The 19,877-nt window shown below is 40.9% G+C and overlaps 2 protein-coding genes across 2 annotated transcripts in view; one reads left to right on the forward strand and one right to left on the reverse strand.

Moving 5' to 3' along the window:
• The window catches only part of LOC144741376 (rho guanine nucleotide exchange factor 26-like), a gene marked incomplete at its 5' end in the record, with an annotated part of 13,665 nt that extends 9,988 nt beyond the window's left edge, over positions 1 to 3,677 (forward strand). Inside the window, 3 exons of the mRNA XM_078623934.1 lie at positions 2,375 to 2,445; positions 2,799 to 2,906; positions 3,535 to 3,677. Coding sequence (XP_078480060.1) covers positions 2,375 to 2,445; positions 2,799 to 2,906; positions 3,535 to 3,677 — 322 coding nt within the window. The remainder of the gene's footprint in view (positions 1 to 2,374; positions 2,446 to 2,798; positions 2,907 to 3,534) is intronic.
• Positions 3,678 to 5,612: 1,935 nt separating this feature from the next.
• On the reverse strand, positions 5,613 to 19,877 carry DHX36 (DEAH-box helicase 36). Its single transcript, XM_078623935.1, has 26 exons — positions 19,752 to 19,877; positions 19,340 to 19,497; positions 19,179 to 19,225; positions 18,794 to 18,993; positions 18,676 to 18,714; positions 18,394 to 18,564; positions 17,437 to 17,516; positions 16,654 to 16,728; positions 15,254 to 15,420; positions 15,032 to 15,113; positions 14,774 to 14,914; positions 14,266 to 14,371; positions 12,552 to 12,645; positions 12,155 to 12,255; positions 12,015 to 12,079; positions 11,422 to 11,565; positions 11,072 to 11,189; positions 9,948 to 10,046; positions 9,211 to 9,384; positions 8,998 to 9,084; positions 8,841 to 8,924; positions 8,621 to 8,720; positions 8,439 to 8,529; positions 7,349 to 7,469; positions 6,147 to 6,299; positions 5,613 to 5,843 (listed from the first exon to the last, which is right to left on the reverse strand). Exons 1-26 carry the CDS (start codon positions 19,875 to 19,877, stop codon positions 5,613 to 5,615), a joined length of 3,054 nt encoding a protein of 1,017 aa, XP_078480061.1.

The raw sequence follows: 19,877 nt of genomic DNA on the forward strand, positions 1-19,877 counted from the left end.
TGTCGAAACGGTTTCTCTTTCTGCTGCATGTGGTTGTTGGCTGTTCTCGTTCCATTTTGTTCTTTACCTTGCACTGTCTTTATAAACAGATTAAAAATGAAGGAATGCCATGACGCCTGTATAAATGGAGGACTTCATTCTGATTCTCTTTTCTGTGTGTGATTTTGTCAGCAGAGGAACAGCCCAGTTACAGAAGTCTGAAGCAAAACAGTTCAGTTTGTCAGACATGTGACTGTAACACAAAACAGCACTGGTTATGTAACAGGCTGAAATGGGGGAGCGAGCACTGACGACTGCTGCACCAGTTTGTTTTTCACTCAGCTTTACTTCACGGGATTGTTTTAGATTGTAGTTTTGCTATTGTGTAGAAGACACAGAGATGTTTGTTGGTGGGAGCGGCCCTCTCTGTCCCGGGGCGTTTCCATGGTGAGTCTGCACCGAGCAAACACTGTTGTTCAGTGGAACAAAGGGCCGGGTTTGATTGAGAGTAAATATATTAATGAATAGATATATAATTCTAGCATCATATATAAATGTATGATGTTTCTCTGGCTCTTTAACCATTCATGCCAAAGGTAACACGTTACCTGATCATGTGCAGGCCCTTTACTCCCTTTAGAGGGAAGCAGGCTGCACCTGCTTTTTGTGCACATATACTCTTCTCACATCTCCAAAACATGAGAACCGCTAAAGCACTGAAAATGTCGAGAATGGAGAGAAGCAATCTGCCAGAACTTTTTCACCAAATAAAAATAAGTTGGCCGTATGGGGACCATTTCCGTTATATGAAAAATGACCTGATGTGCCGTCTGTAAAATCCTGCTGCTGGAAAGTGGTGAGTAAAGGCTCTAATATGTCAACCTTGACTCAACCATCCATCCCTCTACGTCAAGGTGATGAATTCATATTTAACAAAGCAAACAATGAACTGAATGGTCTATGACTGGTCTATTGATAATATATTGTTTTTAATTCATTTTTTTTAAATCAAAAAGGAAAAGTCATTTTTAAAGGCCATTAAGTATGCTCCTCGTTAAAACAAGGGAAAGAGCTTCACCGTGCGGTGGCATATTTCATATCGAAGGACATGAAGCCCTTTCAGATAGTGGAAAAATGTGGATTTCTAAAAAAAAACAAAAATCACAATAATCGGGATAATCAGGGTTATTTCCTTGAGGATACTTGCACCTGCAAAATCTACAATCATCATCCCTACTTCTCACATGCCTCTGTCGCAGCATATGCACACACTGTTGCAGTTTGAAGGCTGTTTTCTACTTGAACCCCCTTCGGTATGTGCTTTACATTCCACAGATAACCATGAAGTGCCTCTGAAACACATGTGGTTGCCTGTTAGTGTGTTCCCTCAGACTCAACTGAATGTGCTCTTATAGTTACGAATGTCAGCGAGTGTCCAGCTGTCAAGAGCAACGAGTAGCAGCTGCCTTTCCCACAGAGCAGCTCACACGATGGAGTCCCTGAAGAACTGAGGACAGATAAGAACCAAGTCAATTTTTTGGACTGCAGTTTATCCTGTGCCTTGTAGTAGCACATTGTTTATATATTTATACATATTCAGCTTATAAATGGTATTTAGAAAAGATCTTAACTACGCTTTGGGTATAACATTCAGCAGGAATGGAATCTGTGGTTGTGTCCTTTCGTTTTTATCTCTGTCGCCTTTTTTTTTTTTTTTGTATGCAATTCCCTTGTGGGGAAACCCTTTGTAATCATATCAATGATTTCCCTTCAGTGACTAATTTACATGTAGTGTTGTCGTCAACACTGTGTCAAATAGATGTATGTTGTGTCTGTAGGCAATCCAGAACAAAGATTGATTGATTGTCTTCACTACAGTAAACTCTCTGTGACTTTTTCCTCTGGCATCAAAAATCTAAATACATCTGAAACAAACAAAAAATAACATTTAAGTTCTGAGTGTTAGAATGATTTGTGCTGACCTGAACTTTGGCTTCTGGAAGCCTTATAGGGGTTATTAGATATGCTGGTACTAGCTAACACTGAAAAATGTATTGTCCAACTCCAAAGGTCATCTCATGGAGTCATACAAACATTGAACTAGTGATCTGTGGTTTATGATTTTCATAATGTCCATTTGGGGCCTTAGTTCATTTCCTGAAACTTTAATCTTGCTGTCTTTTTGAAATCCTCCCCCAAGGTGGAGCTCCCAACAGGTGAAATAAAAGATTAAGTTTCATGGAATCTGATATGGATGTTTTTTTTCTTTCTGACATTATGCACCAATATCATTTCATCCTTTTTGGCCACACATTTAGCTAAAAATTCAAAGGTGTGTGGTTGGAATTGTGTGAGAGAAAAGTTAATATAACTTCATTTTCTCTTGTGTGTCTAGGAATGAGCGTGCTCGATGGATCACTGCCCTGGGCCAGAACATCAGTAGGGAGAAGACGCAGGATAGAACCAGTTAGTGATTTCATTTTAGCCAATTGCACCACCATGTGGTTGTGGAATTAAACGTGTGTCCTGATGATTATCAGAGGGTTTAACCTGCTACGTTATATTGACACTCTGTGAGTGACTCACTGTACAATGTATTGAAGGAATATTCTGCCACTGTAATATTTACAGAAGGGGCAACTTCAACATTCAACTGTCTACTTTTAAATTCATACCTCTCTGACAGCTTAAAATGACCAGATGATTTTGTTTGAAAACAGAACTATTGATCTGCATCTGATAAAGTGGCCGCAGAGTGTATTTCAAGATCGAAAGTGAATTTTAGGTGTTTCATGGATTTTGCCTGTCTGCTGTTTTAGATGTGATGCAACAGGTGGACGTGATCAGAACGTATACAGCCAAGCAGCCAGATGAGTTGTCCCTGCAGGTGGCAGATGTGGTATTAATCTCACAGGCCGTGGAGGACGGTATGTTTCTTTGCTTTTTTCACTGACTATATGTCTCTATATGACTATGTGTCATATATATGTCATATATATATGTGTATATATATATATATATATATATATATATATATATATACAGAGACAATTCCAGTTTTGTATCTTCTCTAATCAACAGTTTTCATGTGTGCAAACATAATTGCGCAAATGTTTTCTAATCACCATTCACCTTTTGACATGATTAGCTAACAAAATGTAGCTTTAGCACACAGGAGTGATGGTTGGTGGAAAAGGCCTCTGTAGGTGTAGGTAGATATTCTATTAAAATCAGATGTTCACAGCTTAGAATAGTCATTGACCACATGTCTAGACGAGTCTGATTCATTTAACGTTGTCGTCATTGGAAAAAAAAAAATATATATATATATATATGTCTCTCTTGGCATTTCTAGACCTGCGCTCACTCGATCTGTAGCCCTGTTGGTTTAGTTTGGAGACATAAAAATCAGGTCATTTGCCTTTTTGTGACCATGGCAACAGACTGATGTAAAAAAAAAACAGTAGAAAACATGAGGATCTGAAATCAAAACGGAAAAGTAATTGCGAAAGCCTGGGTTTGGTTCTTATACACTAATACCATTCCATTTCCCAGGCTGGTATGAGGGAGAGCGTCTGCGCGATGGAGAGAGAGGATGGTTCCTTGCCGAGTGTACCGAGTCAATTACATGCCAAGCTACAATCATGCGCAACATGCAGAGGATGGACCGCCTGCAGGGGCTGGAGACCTGCTTATGACCCCTTGATATGCCAGTAACCTGCCTTTTCAAAGCAACCAACCCAAATGGATGAGTTCAGTAACGGAATCAGTGACCTGCCTTCAGGGAACCAGTCAGCCAGTACGGGAGTTGTGTGGCTTCTCAGTGGACTATAGATCAGAACGTAATTCAACCCTCTGCTTTGTGTCAACTAAATAACCATCACACTGGCTACATTTCTGTTAACAGAACAACCACAGTGGAGGACACCAAGATATTTTTGGATCACCCACTGGTATAACATAGGTGGGATGGCTTGAGTGTGCATTAACCTCCTGAGGCCTGAGCTTTTGTCTGGTGTGCATTTTTACTCCTCCTTGCTGTTTGGGATGAGCACAAAAAAATTAATGAAAACAATAATGTAATAAATAAACAAATAATACATGAAAATTATTCAATAAATTATTAATCATAATAATAGTAATAATACATTGAATGTGTTTGAATTTGTAAGAAACAAAAAAAAATCATGGTGCTGCACTATAATGTCCATGGATACGTATGTATGCAGGGTCTTAGGAGGTTAATACCCTAGATAGAAAATATGTCACCGTCTGCACACAGACCCTGCAGATGTTTAGAGTATGTTTGCTCTGTTAATGAGGCTCAGTCCATGTGGGTAAGAGAATGTGTGTTGAAGGTGTGTGTTGGCATCTTTGTGTGGGGGTTACCATGGAAACCCTAGTATCTAAAGCATCTGCTTGAAGGATTTTTACAGGAAATGCATATCAAAAAAAATGTCTGAAAGCCGAGCCACTTTGTGTAGAGAAATAGTTCTGTAAAAAGATGTTAGAAATGGTAGAGGTAGTGTCAGAGGTGGCAGCCATCCGTTATTTATTCAACAGAATGTTTTCTCCCATACTGTTGTCATCAGACTGCCACCATCATTGCACCATTTGTCTCACAATCCCTCTGAGACATATATAAACACACTAGTAATGAAAGCCAGATGTGTATTATCAGTGAATTGGTGTGTAGTTGTTGATGGTCTGACCAGAAGAGATCGTGAGATTGTGAGTGGAAGGATGTACGAAAATAATGAAATCAGGAATGAACGAAAACAGGATTGGATGGATTGAACTGGTTTTGTGGTCCCATATTACTGCTTGTACAACTCAGGATTAAAAAATGAAGTGATATTGCCATTAAAACTTCAATTCTATAACTTTTAATCTCATGTTTACATGTAAATATGTAAAGCAATAAAAACTGTAACCTGAGAAACAAGCCAAAATTAAATACATCGTTAAATAATTATTTGAATGTGTTTAAGTATTTCAATGAATTAATGACATGTAGTGACACATATATGTATATAATTCCACTTTTAATTAAGGACACATTTATATAATGATTTAATGATGTAGTCATTAATTCGATTTTGGCAATTTTAGTCCTTCGTACGATGCATCTTGAATTCTAAATACGTTTAAAGGACGACTGCCAGAGAGTTCCTTTTATTCTTTAGTGCACTTACATGAATAGATCCGCCCTCATGCATAACACATAGTCTTGACAGCCGCGGTTTTGAGTTGACTTTTTATGAAGATCTATAACAAATCCATGTGATTCCATAAAAGACCCGACTCCCGTACTTCAAGGTGACAGCTACTGCGACTGGTGGGGCAGGAGATGGTCAGATGGAAGATGGCCATACAAGGGATCGTGCTCAGATACGATCAGATTTGTAATGTGAAGTCCATTAAGTTTCACCTCCATAGAACAAAAGACAAGAGATTACAGAACAGAAGGGCTGGTCCTTGCAAAAACAAATTTTAAACTCTGTGTTCCTTCCAGAGCAGAAAGACATCTGGTTTCAATACACATCCCAAACTAACCTTTGTGACCTCTTAAGAATGCACTCCATCTTTTCAGAAAGTTCTCTTTTCAAAGCTGGACTAAAACCTAGTTGCCTCTAATCATCATCGTCCTCATCATCATCGAAGTACGTGTGTTTTCCCCTCGGGGGAAAGGACAATGTCGTGTCGACGCCTCTGGCGCTGCCTGAAGGCTTTTCTTGGGTGGTGATGAGGTCTATGATGGCTGTTATGACAGCACAGTCTTTGGACTGTTGATTCTGCCAGTCCACAGGAGCCGGGTTACGGATCTTATCCTCCAGCAAAGAATCCAACTCTCTCTTTAGGCTCTGGAAGAAAAGGAAAGTGATTAAAGTGATGCTTCTGGTGCAGCCAAAAAAGGCTTTGCTAAGACATGTTCCTGTCACGGAAACTGTTGAATAATACATGATTTGTATGTGTCTGTGACTTTTAACAACAACCTCAGACCTTTCTTTCTTCATGAAAGTAAGTGGTCACATATAGTGATCTCTTTAAAGTGTATGACACAATCAGAAACGGAATGAGGCAGCATGACTGTAAAAATGTTTTGGGGGGGGGAACACACAGGTCAAACCAAAGTTCAGCAAAGATGACACAGTCATGCATTTTACCTTGACAAGGTTCGCAATGCGTGCAGGTGACCTGAAGACGATCCACTGGTCCACTGCGATGGTTTCCTGGTCGTCGTCTTTCTGAATAGTGATGTCGCCTCCGAAGAACAGCAGAGAGAATGGGGACACCTCAGTGCAGTCGTACAGAAAGATCTGAGGGTGCATATGAACAGAGGTGTCACTAACACACAGACCGGAACATGAAAGCATACTGAGTGCCTCATTATACCCAACACCCATTCTGTGGTGCACAGAGAAAGTGTCCAATTAGGGAAGACACAATATTCAAAATGAGTTTCAGCGCCTCCAGTGTGAGGTGAAATGTCAGGTGAAATGTCACCTTGCCCCTTCTGTGAATATCCCTGAACTCAACTACCTATGTAGAGTAGTTCGACAGACAGCTTTTGTGAAAATCGACGAGCATTCCTTTTTCCACTACTGAACATTCTGGACCCTGCTGACAGAGAGGGAACCATGCGATGCAGTGATCAGAGATGAAAAACAGCCAGAGACGAAATAAGAACCAGACTAGAATAAAGTAACACCCATTTCATCTTTCAAGGAAATGTGTGTGTAATGTGATTGGCCACCAGGGGCAAGTAACGCACGTCACAGGTTTAACCTCATCCCTTTACGTTCCTTTCCATAGCTGTGATCCTCGCCTGCCTCCATTTGTCAGTTAACAAACGACCCTTCGACTGTGAGAAAACCTTCCTTTTAAAATCAGCAGATACATGGCATTGTGCAGACGACATTCAACATGATGAAATCCAACAAAAAGATGTTTTTTTTCCATCAAGATCAAGGCTACAGGGTGTCAGACAAAGAGGAAGGCTGCAGTCTGAGAGGATAAAAAGTGGTTTCCTGCAGAACATGACATTCACAAAGAGAGATGGCACTGAAAGAACAAAGACCCATGGATGGGAGGGAAAGTCAGGGAGCTGCATTGACCGTTTAGTCTCCCACCCATGAGCACCACCTCCTCTTACATTGTGTGTCTGGGAGCTTTGAAGCACAAGAGCCTTTGATGGAGAGTTGAAAGGGAGGATTTTAATCAAATATTCATTCTGGCATGGCACCTCTGCCAACCTTTAACCACTAACCCCCCCCCACCCCACACACACATATATGGTTCACACAAATGTTTATAAGGCACTCTGAACAAAGCAAATTGTATTCACGTTGTCTTTCAAATTACTCACACTACTTGTTCTCATTTTAAGGTGGTAGATGAGCCATGTGTAGTTGAACTCCGTCTCTTCAGCATTTACAGATTTCGGATGGATACAAACTTTTCCATCAGCCTTCGTGTACACTTTCACCCTGAAAAAAAGGGGGGGGGGGGGGGAAGAGAATATGGGGTGTTTTTACCCCAAAGTGTCAATTCAGCACATGGATTTTAACCCAAAGGCAATACTGGTGACGGTAACATCTATGACTAACACCTCTGAGGGGCAGGTATCAACCAGTTACACATTAGCACAGATGGCTGAGGGACATGTAGCTATGAGGAGGCACAGACAGAGGTGAATATAATAGACAATCCTGTCACCTTAGAGGAATTAAGTGCTGATTTAGAACCGGTCACAACGTCACAAGTCATGCACTCATTCCAGCGCACTGCAGCAGTTGCTGCTGGGGAGTTGTCCCAAGTCCTAAATGTCATGTTACGCAGGATGGACAGACGCATCATGTGGCTGCCGTTTTTTCAAAAGTCACCGGAGCAGTCGACTGTGCTCATGTGGAACTCACAAGCACACACATTTGATAAATGACCAGCGTTTGGCTCTAAGGCCCAACAGAGACAAACATCCTAAGGCAGCTCTTCTTCTGCTCGTGGCTGAATGCGTCTGTTTTGCACACAGGACACATCACTAATGAGAGCTGCTGGAGTGCAGCTGTCAAATTCACTGCACTGATCTACAGCTAGGATTGTTCTTTTACCATTATCTTACATTATCTTACATTACCATTATCTCTGTGCAGTCAGAAATAAATGCCTCAGAAGTCTGTGAAAGCTATTTTTCAGTGTGGAGATCAATAACAGTGGTTGTAACTTGTGCTGTGAAGATCTTTCATGTAGGTCATCGTTCATCCACCATTCAATTGTCAGGGTCGTGTTCAAAAGATCATTGCTCTCAGAGAGATAACGTGCCATGTACCAGACTGCTTGTGTTCCTTGTGTTTTTAATAAAATAGATTATTGAGTCTATAAATATCAATTGTTCTACAGTTTGTTAAGGATGCAAGTCATGTTCTTCACGCATCCACTTTTAAACCAGCAATACTCACCCAGGGCGCTTTTTGCTGTGGGACGGTCGAATCATGGCTACTTTCGGGTACAGACCGGCTACGATCACTGCCTTGATTAATTTCTCATTGTCTGAAAAATGCCGTGAGACACAAGTAACACACATTTGCATTTATAACTTTGTGTATTTCCACCCAAGCTATCCTTATACTGCTACTCTTACCCGAGTTGACATTGGATTTGGGGTCTTTTGGATCCTTGCTGCTAACGAAGCCTGCGTGCATTAGATGTTCAGTAAACTGACCCTTCATGTTGTGTAGCATCTGAATGAGAAAAAGACAAATAGCGTAGATAGGTCAAAGGTCAGCTTCAAAATGTCATTGTGTATGTAGCTGAGTTTTAAGGTCAAAACAAACAAATCACTGACAATCAGCTTCCCTTACCTGGAGTGTATTAGCAGACAGGAAGTTGTCCCAGCAGTACTCCCTCTCATACCTGGCACCTCGTCGTTTTGCCTCCTCCCAGCCCTACCGATCAATGGACAATTACTGAAGTTTGTGCAGCAGAGAGACACAGCAGCACAGTGGTGAGCTGTTCTACCTGGAAGGCATTGACGATAGTGAGATGGTCACTCTTGGAGTTTCTGGACAAAGTCTTTCTCCTCATGTCTGCCATCTTCTCTTTACCCTGAAAGAAAAGCGAATGCATAAAAGCAAACACTTAAAAAGTCAGTAGGCAGATAGTGATGTGGTGAAGTGCACATGGAAATTGCTGCTAAAATAAGCTCTCAACTCTGCAAACTCGCCAACCTACCAGGGGTATGAAGAAAGGATCTTTGAAGCTAAGTGAGGCAGCGATGGTGAGTATTGGATCGAGGCAGCCCAACAGCGCTCCAAACAGGATGAGTTTTCCAATGTGAGGCTCCACCGGCAGACGAGCCAGGTGGAAGCCGAGCGCTGTGAGATTCTCTGAATGGTCCAAAGCATTCTGACACACAAAATAGTGACAAAACACAAACTTTAGACATCCGAAGCACGCTCCTACTCTTTGGAGATCAATAAAATGTTTAAAACAATAAAATGTTTTTTTCCATCTGACACTTCCACATCAGTGAGGAGAGTGAGGAAATAAAACTTAAATTTTTTTTTGCATTTTCATGGATAGAATGTCCTCTTCTGGATGATGAGGATGAATATTCATAGGTTGAGTACTTACAAGTAGCTGTTCTTGTGGGACATTTCTAATGATTTAATCCGGTCCACTCCCCGACTGTATAATTACTTTCTCTTTCCTAATTTAGTTGACCAAAAGTCAACATGAACATCAAAACAGTTTTTTCTGATTCAGGGCGTGATTGTTGAAAAATTACAATTTAGTCCTACTAAAACCTTTAAGTTTTGTTTAGAATTTACAATCATATGCAAATGAGCCAGCAAGTTCCTGAAATGAGGGGTTGCAATACCCATCCTTACCACTAGATGTCCATATACCACACACAGTGTCATAAAAGACGTTTAAAATGGTTTTAAATGCTCCTTGTTCTTTCTTACCAGGTATGTGAGGTTCTTGATGGCTAGACTGACAGCCTTTTCAGTGGGAGGGTCCAAAGCTTTCTCTAGGAATTGTGCTATTGGTCCAAGCTTCAATATCTAGACAGAAAATGTTAAAATTGCATTATACACTGATCCAAACAGTGTGTCATAATTGTGTATTATTTGTGTAAGTGCATTCCTCATTTGTGATGGAGATGAACTAAACCAAAACAATGTGAATTCTCCAATTCCCATAAATGAATAATATACACAGTATATGGAGCATGGTCATGCCATGACAAGAGACCAACATGGTGCAGTAACTAGTTACATTAACATTTGCTTAGCCAGTGTGAGTACCCACAACAATTAAAGATGATTCTTTGAGCATCGAAATTCTCCAAATTTGCTCTTATTAGCTCATCAAAAAGAAATTCCTACACCATTAATTTACCAGTAGTTAACGGAAGAGGAAGAACACGTTGCTGTCTCTGACTCGAACACACATCGGTGTTTGTGTGTAAGGGCCTGCTTCGGGCTGCCACATTGTCAGTGTTTTTTTACACTTTAGGGACACACTGATGCATTAGTCCACCTCTCACCCACTAGCTTCAAAAAAAACACCAATACACGCAAACCCACATGCATTCAGCTGAACAAGAGGAAGACGCACTCAAACTCATATTCCATAAAGCCACTGCTGAGAACAATCACTGCCAACACTATGTCTGAGTGAACTATGGCTTCATGTTCCATTAGCAGTCGGTGAAATCTCTGAGTGGATTATGAGGATTTGAAAGGAGAAAGCTGGAGAGGACTGTAATATAAATATTGTGTAATACATCTGTAAAAAATATTGTGAGCCGGTGCAGATGAAAAACACTGCTAATGTTAACGTCAGTAGTGATAATTGTTGTCGGCAAAAAGATAGATAAAGAAATATCTGGACCAAGGGGGTAAGAGTCAGCTCGGGATAATCACCTCTGGGCTTCATTAGGAAGAAAAGACGATTCAACGCAAGACTAAAAATGGCCGTCCCCCTTGTACACTCATTCATATAAATAGTCTAATCTTCATAGGATCCTCTACTCTCAAGTCAACAACAATGTCTTTCTCCACCAGGCTATCTCTGTGTATACAACCTTGATCTGTAAACAGAGCTCCTCTAGTGGTGTCCTCATGATTTCAGGCAACTGATAGGCATCCAGCAGGCTGGCTCTGAGACCATTGTACAGATGATAGCACTTTCCTGGACATACTCTAGATATTTGCAGAGAAAAACACGAGGATGAGAGGGAATGTTATTACCGGTAGTCGTGTGAAAAAGGGATTCTAAGAACTTTATCTGATGATCTGTATCTCAAGATAATCACTATATCTATAAATATATACTGTATCTATATATACTGTATTTTTTTTCAAAACTTTTAAAACAAATGAAGGGTAAATCATTTTGCCATACTGAAAAGACATCAATACAGTATAAACATACCTGCCAGCACGTCCTCTTCTCTGTTTGGCATTGGCCAGGCTAACCCACTCGGCTGTCATAGTACTGATGTTGTTGTTGGTGTCGAAGTTGGTTTCCTTAATTTTTCCCCCATCAATCACATAAACAACATCATCGATGGTAATGCTGGGAGGGAGATAAACGGAAAGGGACAAGGGCAGGTGGGGGAAAAGATTTTAGACATTAATACATCAAAACAAGTCATTGAAAAAAATGTCACAAATTCAAACGTAAAAAGAGAGCCCTTTGGAGGATATAGAGTTTAGAATCTATGTTTACTGGTGGGAAGAAGAGCAGTGGCAGCTTCTTAATTTGAGTGTGTTTGTAAATGGAATATGTACTGTAGACCTTTCACACAAACAGTGTGCTCAAGATAGAAAGATAGAAGATAGATGCTGATAGATAGAAACCAATTTGACAGTAGTCATAAATCAGGCAGAGAAATTTGTGAAAACGAGTCCTAAATCCAGTGATTTCTGTGATGACAGAGTCTTGCTGTATTCCATTTCATATAAAACTAACCTGAAGCCTCATTACACTTCTATTCACCACTTACTAAGACCAAACATACACACCTGGTCTCAGCTATATTAGTTGCAATCACAATCTTTCTGACTCCAGGAGGAGGCCTTTTAAACACCTAAGGAGAGTGGAGGATAGAGATGAGATTTGACTCTTCTGAAATAAAAAGGAAAATAAACAACAACATTTTCACAGACAGTTGTGGAGGCAGAGAAAAGAGAGAACAGCGACTACTGACCAGCGTCTGATTAACAGTCGGCATGAGGGAGTGCAGAGGGATGATAACGAACCGGTCTGAAACACAACACGGCACAATATTGGAACTCAATTAAAGCAACGTATGCATGCACCAGTAATACAAATGCTTGTGTATGGAGCTGTAAGATTATCTGAAAGTCTAAATCTAAAGCAATGACTGCAATGCTTGCAGATGCAGTCATTTCAGTCAGGTTAACACGACATATGGGCCCTCATGGATGTGTGCAAACTAAATTCTCGACAACATAACAAATTTTGTTTGGTAATTTGTATTATCATTATTATCAGAACCAAAAATATCCAAAAGACCACTCCAATAGCTGTTCTTGCACCCACACCTGATCGGAACATCTGCTCAGCCATCAGCAGGTCGTTGAGACTGCTGATGTTGTCCCAGCCAGGCAAGAAGACCAAAACTGCTCCATCCTGTCAAAGACATGTCACGACAGTTGGCAACTGACAGACCAAAATCAAAAACACTGTTATTTCAGTTAAAATGTGCTATGCAAACCACAAGACAATGGGTTATGACATGATACATATTCAGTTACGAATAATGAAATTATGAATGAATATTAATGTATGAATGATGAAAACCAGCGTTTCCCTTGTCATTTTGATTAATTTAGCAGTGGCGGACCTTTGAAAACAGATTCAATCTTTTTCAAACAGTGTTATATACAGATTTTTAGATCTATATTTGCCATCAGAAGGCTAACCATCAGTTAAGTTTCAGAAAAAAACATTCATTTAACAAAAGATTCTTCTAAGGCTAAGATCGGGTTTGTTGAAAAAAGCCCTGTCTGTAAAAATAACTCTCAAATTCATATCCCTATGGGAAAGTAGAAGGCGATGAAGAGCAGATATAAAAAGTAGCTTCTGTGTGTCAGGTAGAGATGCAGGTAGTGTACACATCTTGCACACACTACGTTTAACCCTGCAGCTGTTCATTAATTCCCAAATGTCACTGCCCTTAGTATGAAATCATTAACCAACCAATACAGTTGCAAGACTGACAGATGGCCTATATCCTCGCTTCAAAATGGCGTCACATCAGGCAGATGGTATCACTCAGCTGTTTGACACAGTGACGAATTAGCTAGTCTAATCAGTAAGGGTTGCCATGACTGATGGAGGTCTTGCTATTTATGGGGAGGGAAAATTATTCTGCCTCCCTGCTCTCTGTGATCCTCCCTCTTTCTTTTGTTCTTGTTGTCACAAAACATTAACTACACACAAAACAAGCCAGTGGACAAGGTATGATGATCCAAAATGAGAAGTGGTCAAGCACACTGATCAGAGAGTCCCAGCTCTATCCAGGATCCCTGGACAGAGGACCGCTGGCTCCATTTTAAAGGGCGACTCCCACCCTCTTCATGCTGAGTTCCAGCTGCTCCCATCAGGACGGTACCTGTTACACAGCTTTGTACCAGCAGCCATATGTTCCACTAACAAGTAAATACAGAAATATTAACACTATTTATTGAATTATTCATCTTTCTTGAGTTTATGAATGGCACACCCTTACTCTTCTTATCGTTTTGAACTTGGCTGTCCTTACGCCCTTTTTTAGCACTGTCAACACTTTACCAAGCATGGGCTCGTCCTGTGCTGTTTATGTTTATATGTGTGTGTGTGTGAATGTGTAATGCGTACTCACTGAAAATTGAATCGACCCAATGGTACAATAAAAACGAAGTTGAAGTTAATTGGCAGAGAAGAGGAAATGTTGCAAAAATATACTTCAACTGAAATCACTGAACATTCCACTGAGCATGACCCATTGACTCCCGATGTGGGTTGGGTGTCATTGGGTCTTACAGTACACTAAGAATAAAACATTTGACTTCATTCCATCAGCCATATCACCAAATTTTGTACTGTACATTAAATAAACTAAAACTGGAGAAAGAGGGAATATGTGCAGATGTGCAGTCAGAAAATCTGTTCACTCATTAGCACCAATCTCCTGCCAGGATGGGTGCTATTTCTACTGTTCTTAAGTCATAGTGTTTGAATAGAGGCCGCACATGAAGGCACACTCACCTCCTCATTGAGCACAATATGGCGGATTAACGCGACGATGAGCTGCAGATCTATTTTATCATCACTGTCCAACATCTCCAGTGTCGTAATGGTGTTGTAAGAATATCTGTAAAATATAAAATAATACATGAGCTCAGAATCAGGAATTTGTGACACGCATGATGAATTTTATTACTGTCTCTTGACTGCTATTTTTTACTTAAAAGGTGCTACGTTTTTTTAAATGATGATCAGCATATGTAAACTGGTATGTCAGAGGCATAATTATTTCCAAAATAAGAGGTACTTCTTTTCCCTCAGCATCACCATTCATTAAAATGCTCATTAGAGAAGAGACAATGGCAAATTATTGATGTCTGTTTAGAGTGCAAAGCATCTTTCTGTAGAGTTTTTATATAGTTGAACTTACAGACTAAAGACCTTTCTTCTTAAGAATATCAGTCCAAACCATGTCCTACCTAAAAAAGCACATTTAGCACCCTAGCTGTTGCTCTGCCAGTTACCTTACCTATCCTGCAGTGTGCGTGCATAAGAAGGCCAGCTTTCTTGGTATTCCTCCTCTTTTGCCTTCTTTTCGGGTCTTGAGTGGTGACCCTGCCAAAAGCCTTTTTTCCAGGAGGGGCGGCGGTCCTGGTTTTGGGGACGATACCTGAAAGCAAATATACCAGCCGATTTAGGTGAGAACCCAGAACGTGAGGTGGTGATTTAGATTTTATTTGTGTGCTCACATGTGAGAAATAAATACTTGTAATCTAAGCTGTTCTACCTGGTCATCTCCACAACATCCTCCAGCAGGAACTCTTCAACTGGGAAAGTCAAGCCGGGGATGTGGATCATCGGACAGTTACCTAATCAAATATGACAAAGGGGAAGTGTTTGGTGACAAGAGATACATTGTTATGGTTATTTGGTTTGGTTTTATTGTAAAAAGAAAAAACATATCATGACATATTGCAGTGAAAAAACAGACCCATCGTTTTTAACATACCGAAATATTTTGAGAACTTCACTGCGTTGAGTGTGGCGCTCATGAGGATGACTTTGAGGTCGTCTCGGAAATTGAGCAGGTCCTTCACGATTGTGAGCAGGACATCAGATTGTAGACTTCTCTCATGAACCTCATCCAAAACCAAGTGGCTGATACTGGACAACAATCTGCCAGGATTAAAACATGGAAAAACATAAGTGCATTTGCATTTGCTATGATGTAATTTGTTAACATTTTTGTTCATTTGTTAACAACATTTGAATATCTCCAGAAGTTGCCCTTTTCTTCATACTCACACTCATCGGTCATATTCATAGTCATACTTCCGCAATAACTCTGAGAATGATATAAATTCTAGACTCACAAATAAATCACTTATGTTACATATTCCCTTTGTAAACCATTGTTTCCAGAACATTATTTTCTTCCCAATACATACAGCCGAGCCTCACTCATTCATCTGAGACAATACATTAATTAATGGAAAGTCTGGGCTGAAAAGGTAAATTCATCAATAAGGTATCAAAAAAGCAAAAGAAGAAAGAACCCAACCAGTGTGAACATACTCTTGGTGCAGATACATGTAGAATGCCAATTCAAGTTTATAACAAAAAAGTTGCAGCATTTTTCTGTTCTTAAATAACTCACTAGAGATTTGTGTCAATGCTGGATGAGTAAGAAGCGAGACAACAAGAAAAGCTAGCCCCCTAACTCAGTCTTTGTGGTTTCAGAATGCAAGGAGATGTGTGGTGTGTGTGTGTGTGTGTGTGTGTGTGTGTGTGTGTGAGTGTGAGTGTGAGCGAGAGAGACAGAGAGAGAGAGAGAAAGCGTCTTCATCTCTCTCTGCCTGTAAGAATGGACATCCATACTAATGCTTCTTCCCCTGATAGCAGTCGACTACAAATCAACGCTGATAAGACAAAGTGACGTAGATCAGCGGTCCCCAACCTGTTTCACATAAGACATGTTTTTCACTGAACCTGTCTTCATGGTGTGGCGGATAAACACGCCTAAATAAAAATACACCACCACCATGAAAGCAAATATCTAATAATGCAGAGACACCTCAAGTGCCTTATGTTTTGTTTTGGTTTTGTTTTTTAATGCCGGGTGCCGGATATGCGTTGAAGGTTTCACTGCCTCATTCGCTCATCTCCACATAATATGAAGAGACTCAGACTCTGATAATGTATAAAACGGAAGTGATGTTTGGGTTTTTTTTTGGTGCGGCTCGGTAACACAAAACCCACAGACCGGTACAGTGGTTGGGGACCATTGACGCAGATGGAATAACAGAGTATGGGAAGGACAGATAAAATAGTGACAAAAGCAGGACAGGAGGAAAAAGTGAGATTGAAAGCTGAGTTGTGACGAGAAAGCAAAACTGGAAGGAAACTTACCTGTCTGTACGAAGCCACTGAAGAATAATGCCTGTTGTGCAGTACAGAACCGAACCTTTACTGCGTGGTAACCGGCTGACAGGAGAAAGGAGACAAAACTTTAGCAAACTGTGAAAGTTCACTTAAACTACATCATGGCTGAAGCCTCTGCTGCACAAAGGTAGATGGATGCACTTTTCTTCCTTTGTGGCATTCAAAGTGTTTTACAATGTTGCCTTATTCACCCATTCTCACTTACTGGCAGCTTCTCTAAAAAGAGCCCAGCTTCTAACATACATTCACACACTAATGTACCGCTTCAGGGGCAATTTGTGGTTCAGTGTCTCGCTCAAGGACACTTTGAGGATTCTAAAGGAGCCGGGATTCAAATGAAAAACATTACTGGACGACAGTCATGACTTTCATGAAACCTGGTAAAAGGATTGTTTCATGGGGCTGTCTCTGGTTCATAATACTTGAGGCAGAGCTGAAAAATATTGTCTTGTTGTTGCTGTTGTTGTTGTGGACCTTCATCGATCTTTAGTAACTCTTAATCACCTTAATCAATCCATAAAATGTCCTAATGAGCAAGCAGGCATTATAATTTCTTTCCTCTTAACTTGTTTACTCGCCTTACTTGACAGTCCAAAGCTAAAATATTAAACTATAAAAATTGGCAATAAATAAATTAATGACATTAATAACCAGAGGCAAAGGTAAAAGATCATGTTCAGAATGATTACCATTTATGTTTCTCTTGGTTCTGAAGATGTATTTTATGTATTTAATAACAAACCTCCTTACCTCTGCAAACGGATTTGGTAACCACATGAATTTCCATTCCCAACACTCTCGGCCCTTTCTGCTGCTACACGCTCTGCTACCTGTGGTAGCACCCACATACACAAACGCAGTTAAAAAAACAACAAAAAACTGCCCTTGGTGGTACAGTCTAAACCACCTTGGCCTACACACACTCTTCAGGCAGGTTTACACTGGAAGCTTGTGCGTCACAGCTCTACTCCATTGTCAGCATGATCTCTATTCACATCAGGAGCATTTCAGCAGTGGAGCGAGAACACCCGACGAGCACCGCAAGACAACAAGGTGTATAGGTGAATAAACAACAATAAATAGAGCGATTCTTCATTTCCTGATTGATCAGCTTCAGTTTTCATCAGCTTTCGCCATCACACATACCACCTCAATCTTCTTTGGGATTCAACCATGGGTAAACAAGAGTCACTCTTTATTAAGACTTCAGAACATTACTGAGGGATCAAATATGATACTGTGCTTCTCCTCTTCTGTGATAAATCTTTCCTCGTCCATGACTCGTGTCCTGTCTGACCTCCGACATACCTGTGGCTCTCCTACACAGATTTATGACATTGTGGTATTTTATTTTGAAAACTTGTTTTTGGTATTTTGAATATCAGCCAGATTTGCTGTATTGTATTATGTGTAACTTCTGGTCTGGGAGATCTGCTCTGTGGGAATTGACGCGTCTCAGCCGCGGCTGCTCGCTGACATGGAAAAGAATCCTATCTTTTGCAGATAGGATAGGGCGGCCGCGACAGTCGCTCCAGAGGCGCTACTGAAATGTGGTGTACTGGTGTGAGCACTCTGATTGACTTGAATGGCTGTGGTCACCACTGGAGCCGCTGCACCGCCGCAATGCACCACAGACGAAAACTTCTGGTGTAAATTCGCCTTCACATTCTGCATCACAGTCAGATCTGTCAAGAGAAGATTACGTACCGAGATGGCACTGATGCGACGAGGCTGTGTACAAACAACTCGGCACAATGAACCCAGGCCACGGCTGATATAATCATCCAGGATAAACTGGGTAACCTGAGTGGTCTTTCCACACCCCGTTTCACCACTCACAACTACGACACGGTTCGAGTTGATCAGCTCTACCAGTTCCTGAAGGTGGATAGATGAAAACAACCAGTTAAGAGTTCAGGATGAAGCAATGTGTGGCATCGAAAAAACATTTAGTAAGGAAAGATCTGAGTGTAAGAATGACAAACAAACCTCTTTCTTCCCGTAAGATGGTAATTTTAGCCTGAATTTCTAAGAAAAATAATAAAAAATGAACAATTAGTGAGCTTGAGTTGGCCTTACACCTTCACTGGTCACTCATTATACCCACCAGCATTTCTTTGTACTTTGAGTCGGATTTCTTGCTCTGCAGATCACTCTTCAACTGGTCATCAAGGGAACTGTCCCTCGATATTTGCTGAAGTAAGAACTCCAGGTCCTTGTCTGTCCTCCTCAGTTTTTCTTTCTCTTCCTTCTCCTCTTCCTGATCATCTTCATCCCAATTGTCAGGGGGCTCATCTTTAACAACACCTTGAGAGAAGTGACTTCCAGAAATAATGCAAAGGGACAGCGTGAAATACGCTTGCTTAGAAAAAGACTTGGAAGCAAGTGTCTTCAGACAATCTGCATCAAAGTTTACTACAATAATTACCCTGATTGTGATTTGGAGTTTGCTTTCTGAGGTGTGACCTTACTATCATCCTCTTCCTTCTTACAGATGATGCTCTCTTTCAGTTCTTCAGGGATATCTCCATCAAAGTAACTTCACACGCAGACAACACAAACAGACATGAAGTCAAATCTGGATCAGCATTTGCTTCCCTGATGTCTTCAAAAATACTGAGAACAGAACACTGTTAAAAATACGTTTTCTCACCAGTGACCACTTGTATTCCCCTCTGTATGCCTGTTGTTGGATGTAGAGCAACGGGAATCCCTGCTGTCTCTCCCCAGTCCAGGATGTTCATTCTGGACAGAGCTGAGCAGCTTGGCAATGTGCTGCTCTCTGGCCTCATCCATTTGTACCACAGCTCGCTGCACATCAATATGGGAAGGGGACCTTTGTAAATCGGCAATAAGCACTTTTTTCTCCTAAAGACTGAAAGTAGACGTTTGCATTGATTGCAGGGAATTGACAATGGGAGCGAATGCGCAATGACCCATGGTCTTAAAATGTACTGAACCTCACAGGGGAGACCTTCAGAGTTTTAACCTTTTACTGTTGATTTTACTCTCATCGATCTGTTAATACACTAGGTCCAGACTTGCGATCACAGTAAACCACATACCGATCTCCGGTCTGCCTGCTTCCTCCTCACGGCTCCGTATCTTGCGTACCACAGACCTATCTCCCGGCCCTTCAGGTGGGGTGGGGGACGGTCCCGTTGGTCACTGCCTCCTTGATCCTGGTCCAT

The sequence above is a fragment of the Lampetra planeri genome, unplaced genomic scaffold (genome assembly GCF_965212315.1).
Source record: "Lampetra planeri unplaced genomic scaffold, kcLamPlan1.2.h2 scaffold_524, whole genome shotgun sequence".
Lineage (NCBI taxonomy): Eukaryota > Metazoa > Chordata > Hyperoartia > Petromyzontiformes > Petromyzontidae > Lampetra > Lampetra planeri.

What these genes read in the sequence shown, in the direction of transcription:
- DHX36 (XM_078623935.1), bottom strand. Translation starts at nt 19,877, where the DNA reads ATGGACCAGGATCAAGGAGGCAGTGACCAACGGGACCGTCCCCCACCC. An exon ending in GATGTTGTGGAGATGACCAG is followed by an intron (nt 14,915 to 15,031) that starts GTAGAACAGCTT and finishes ATTTGCTTTCAG; the next exon opens with GTATCGTCCCCAAAACCAGG. An exon ending in AGCTCTGTTTACAGATCAAG is followed by an intron (nt 10,047 to 11,071) that starts GTTGTATACACA and finishes TTTTCTGTCTAG; the next exon opens with ATATTGAAGCTTGGACCAAT.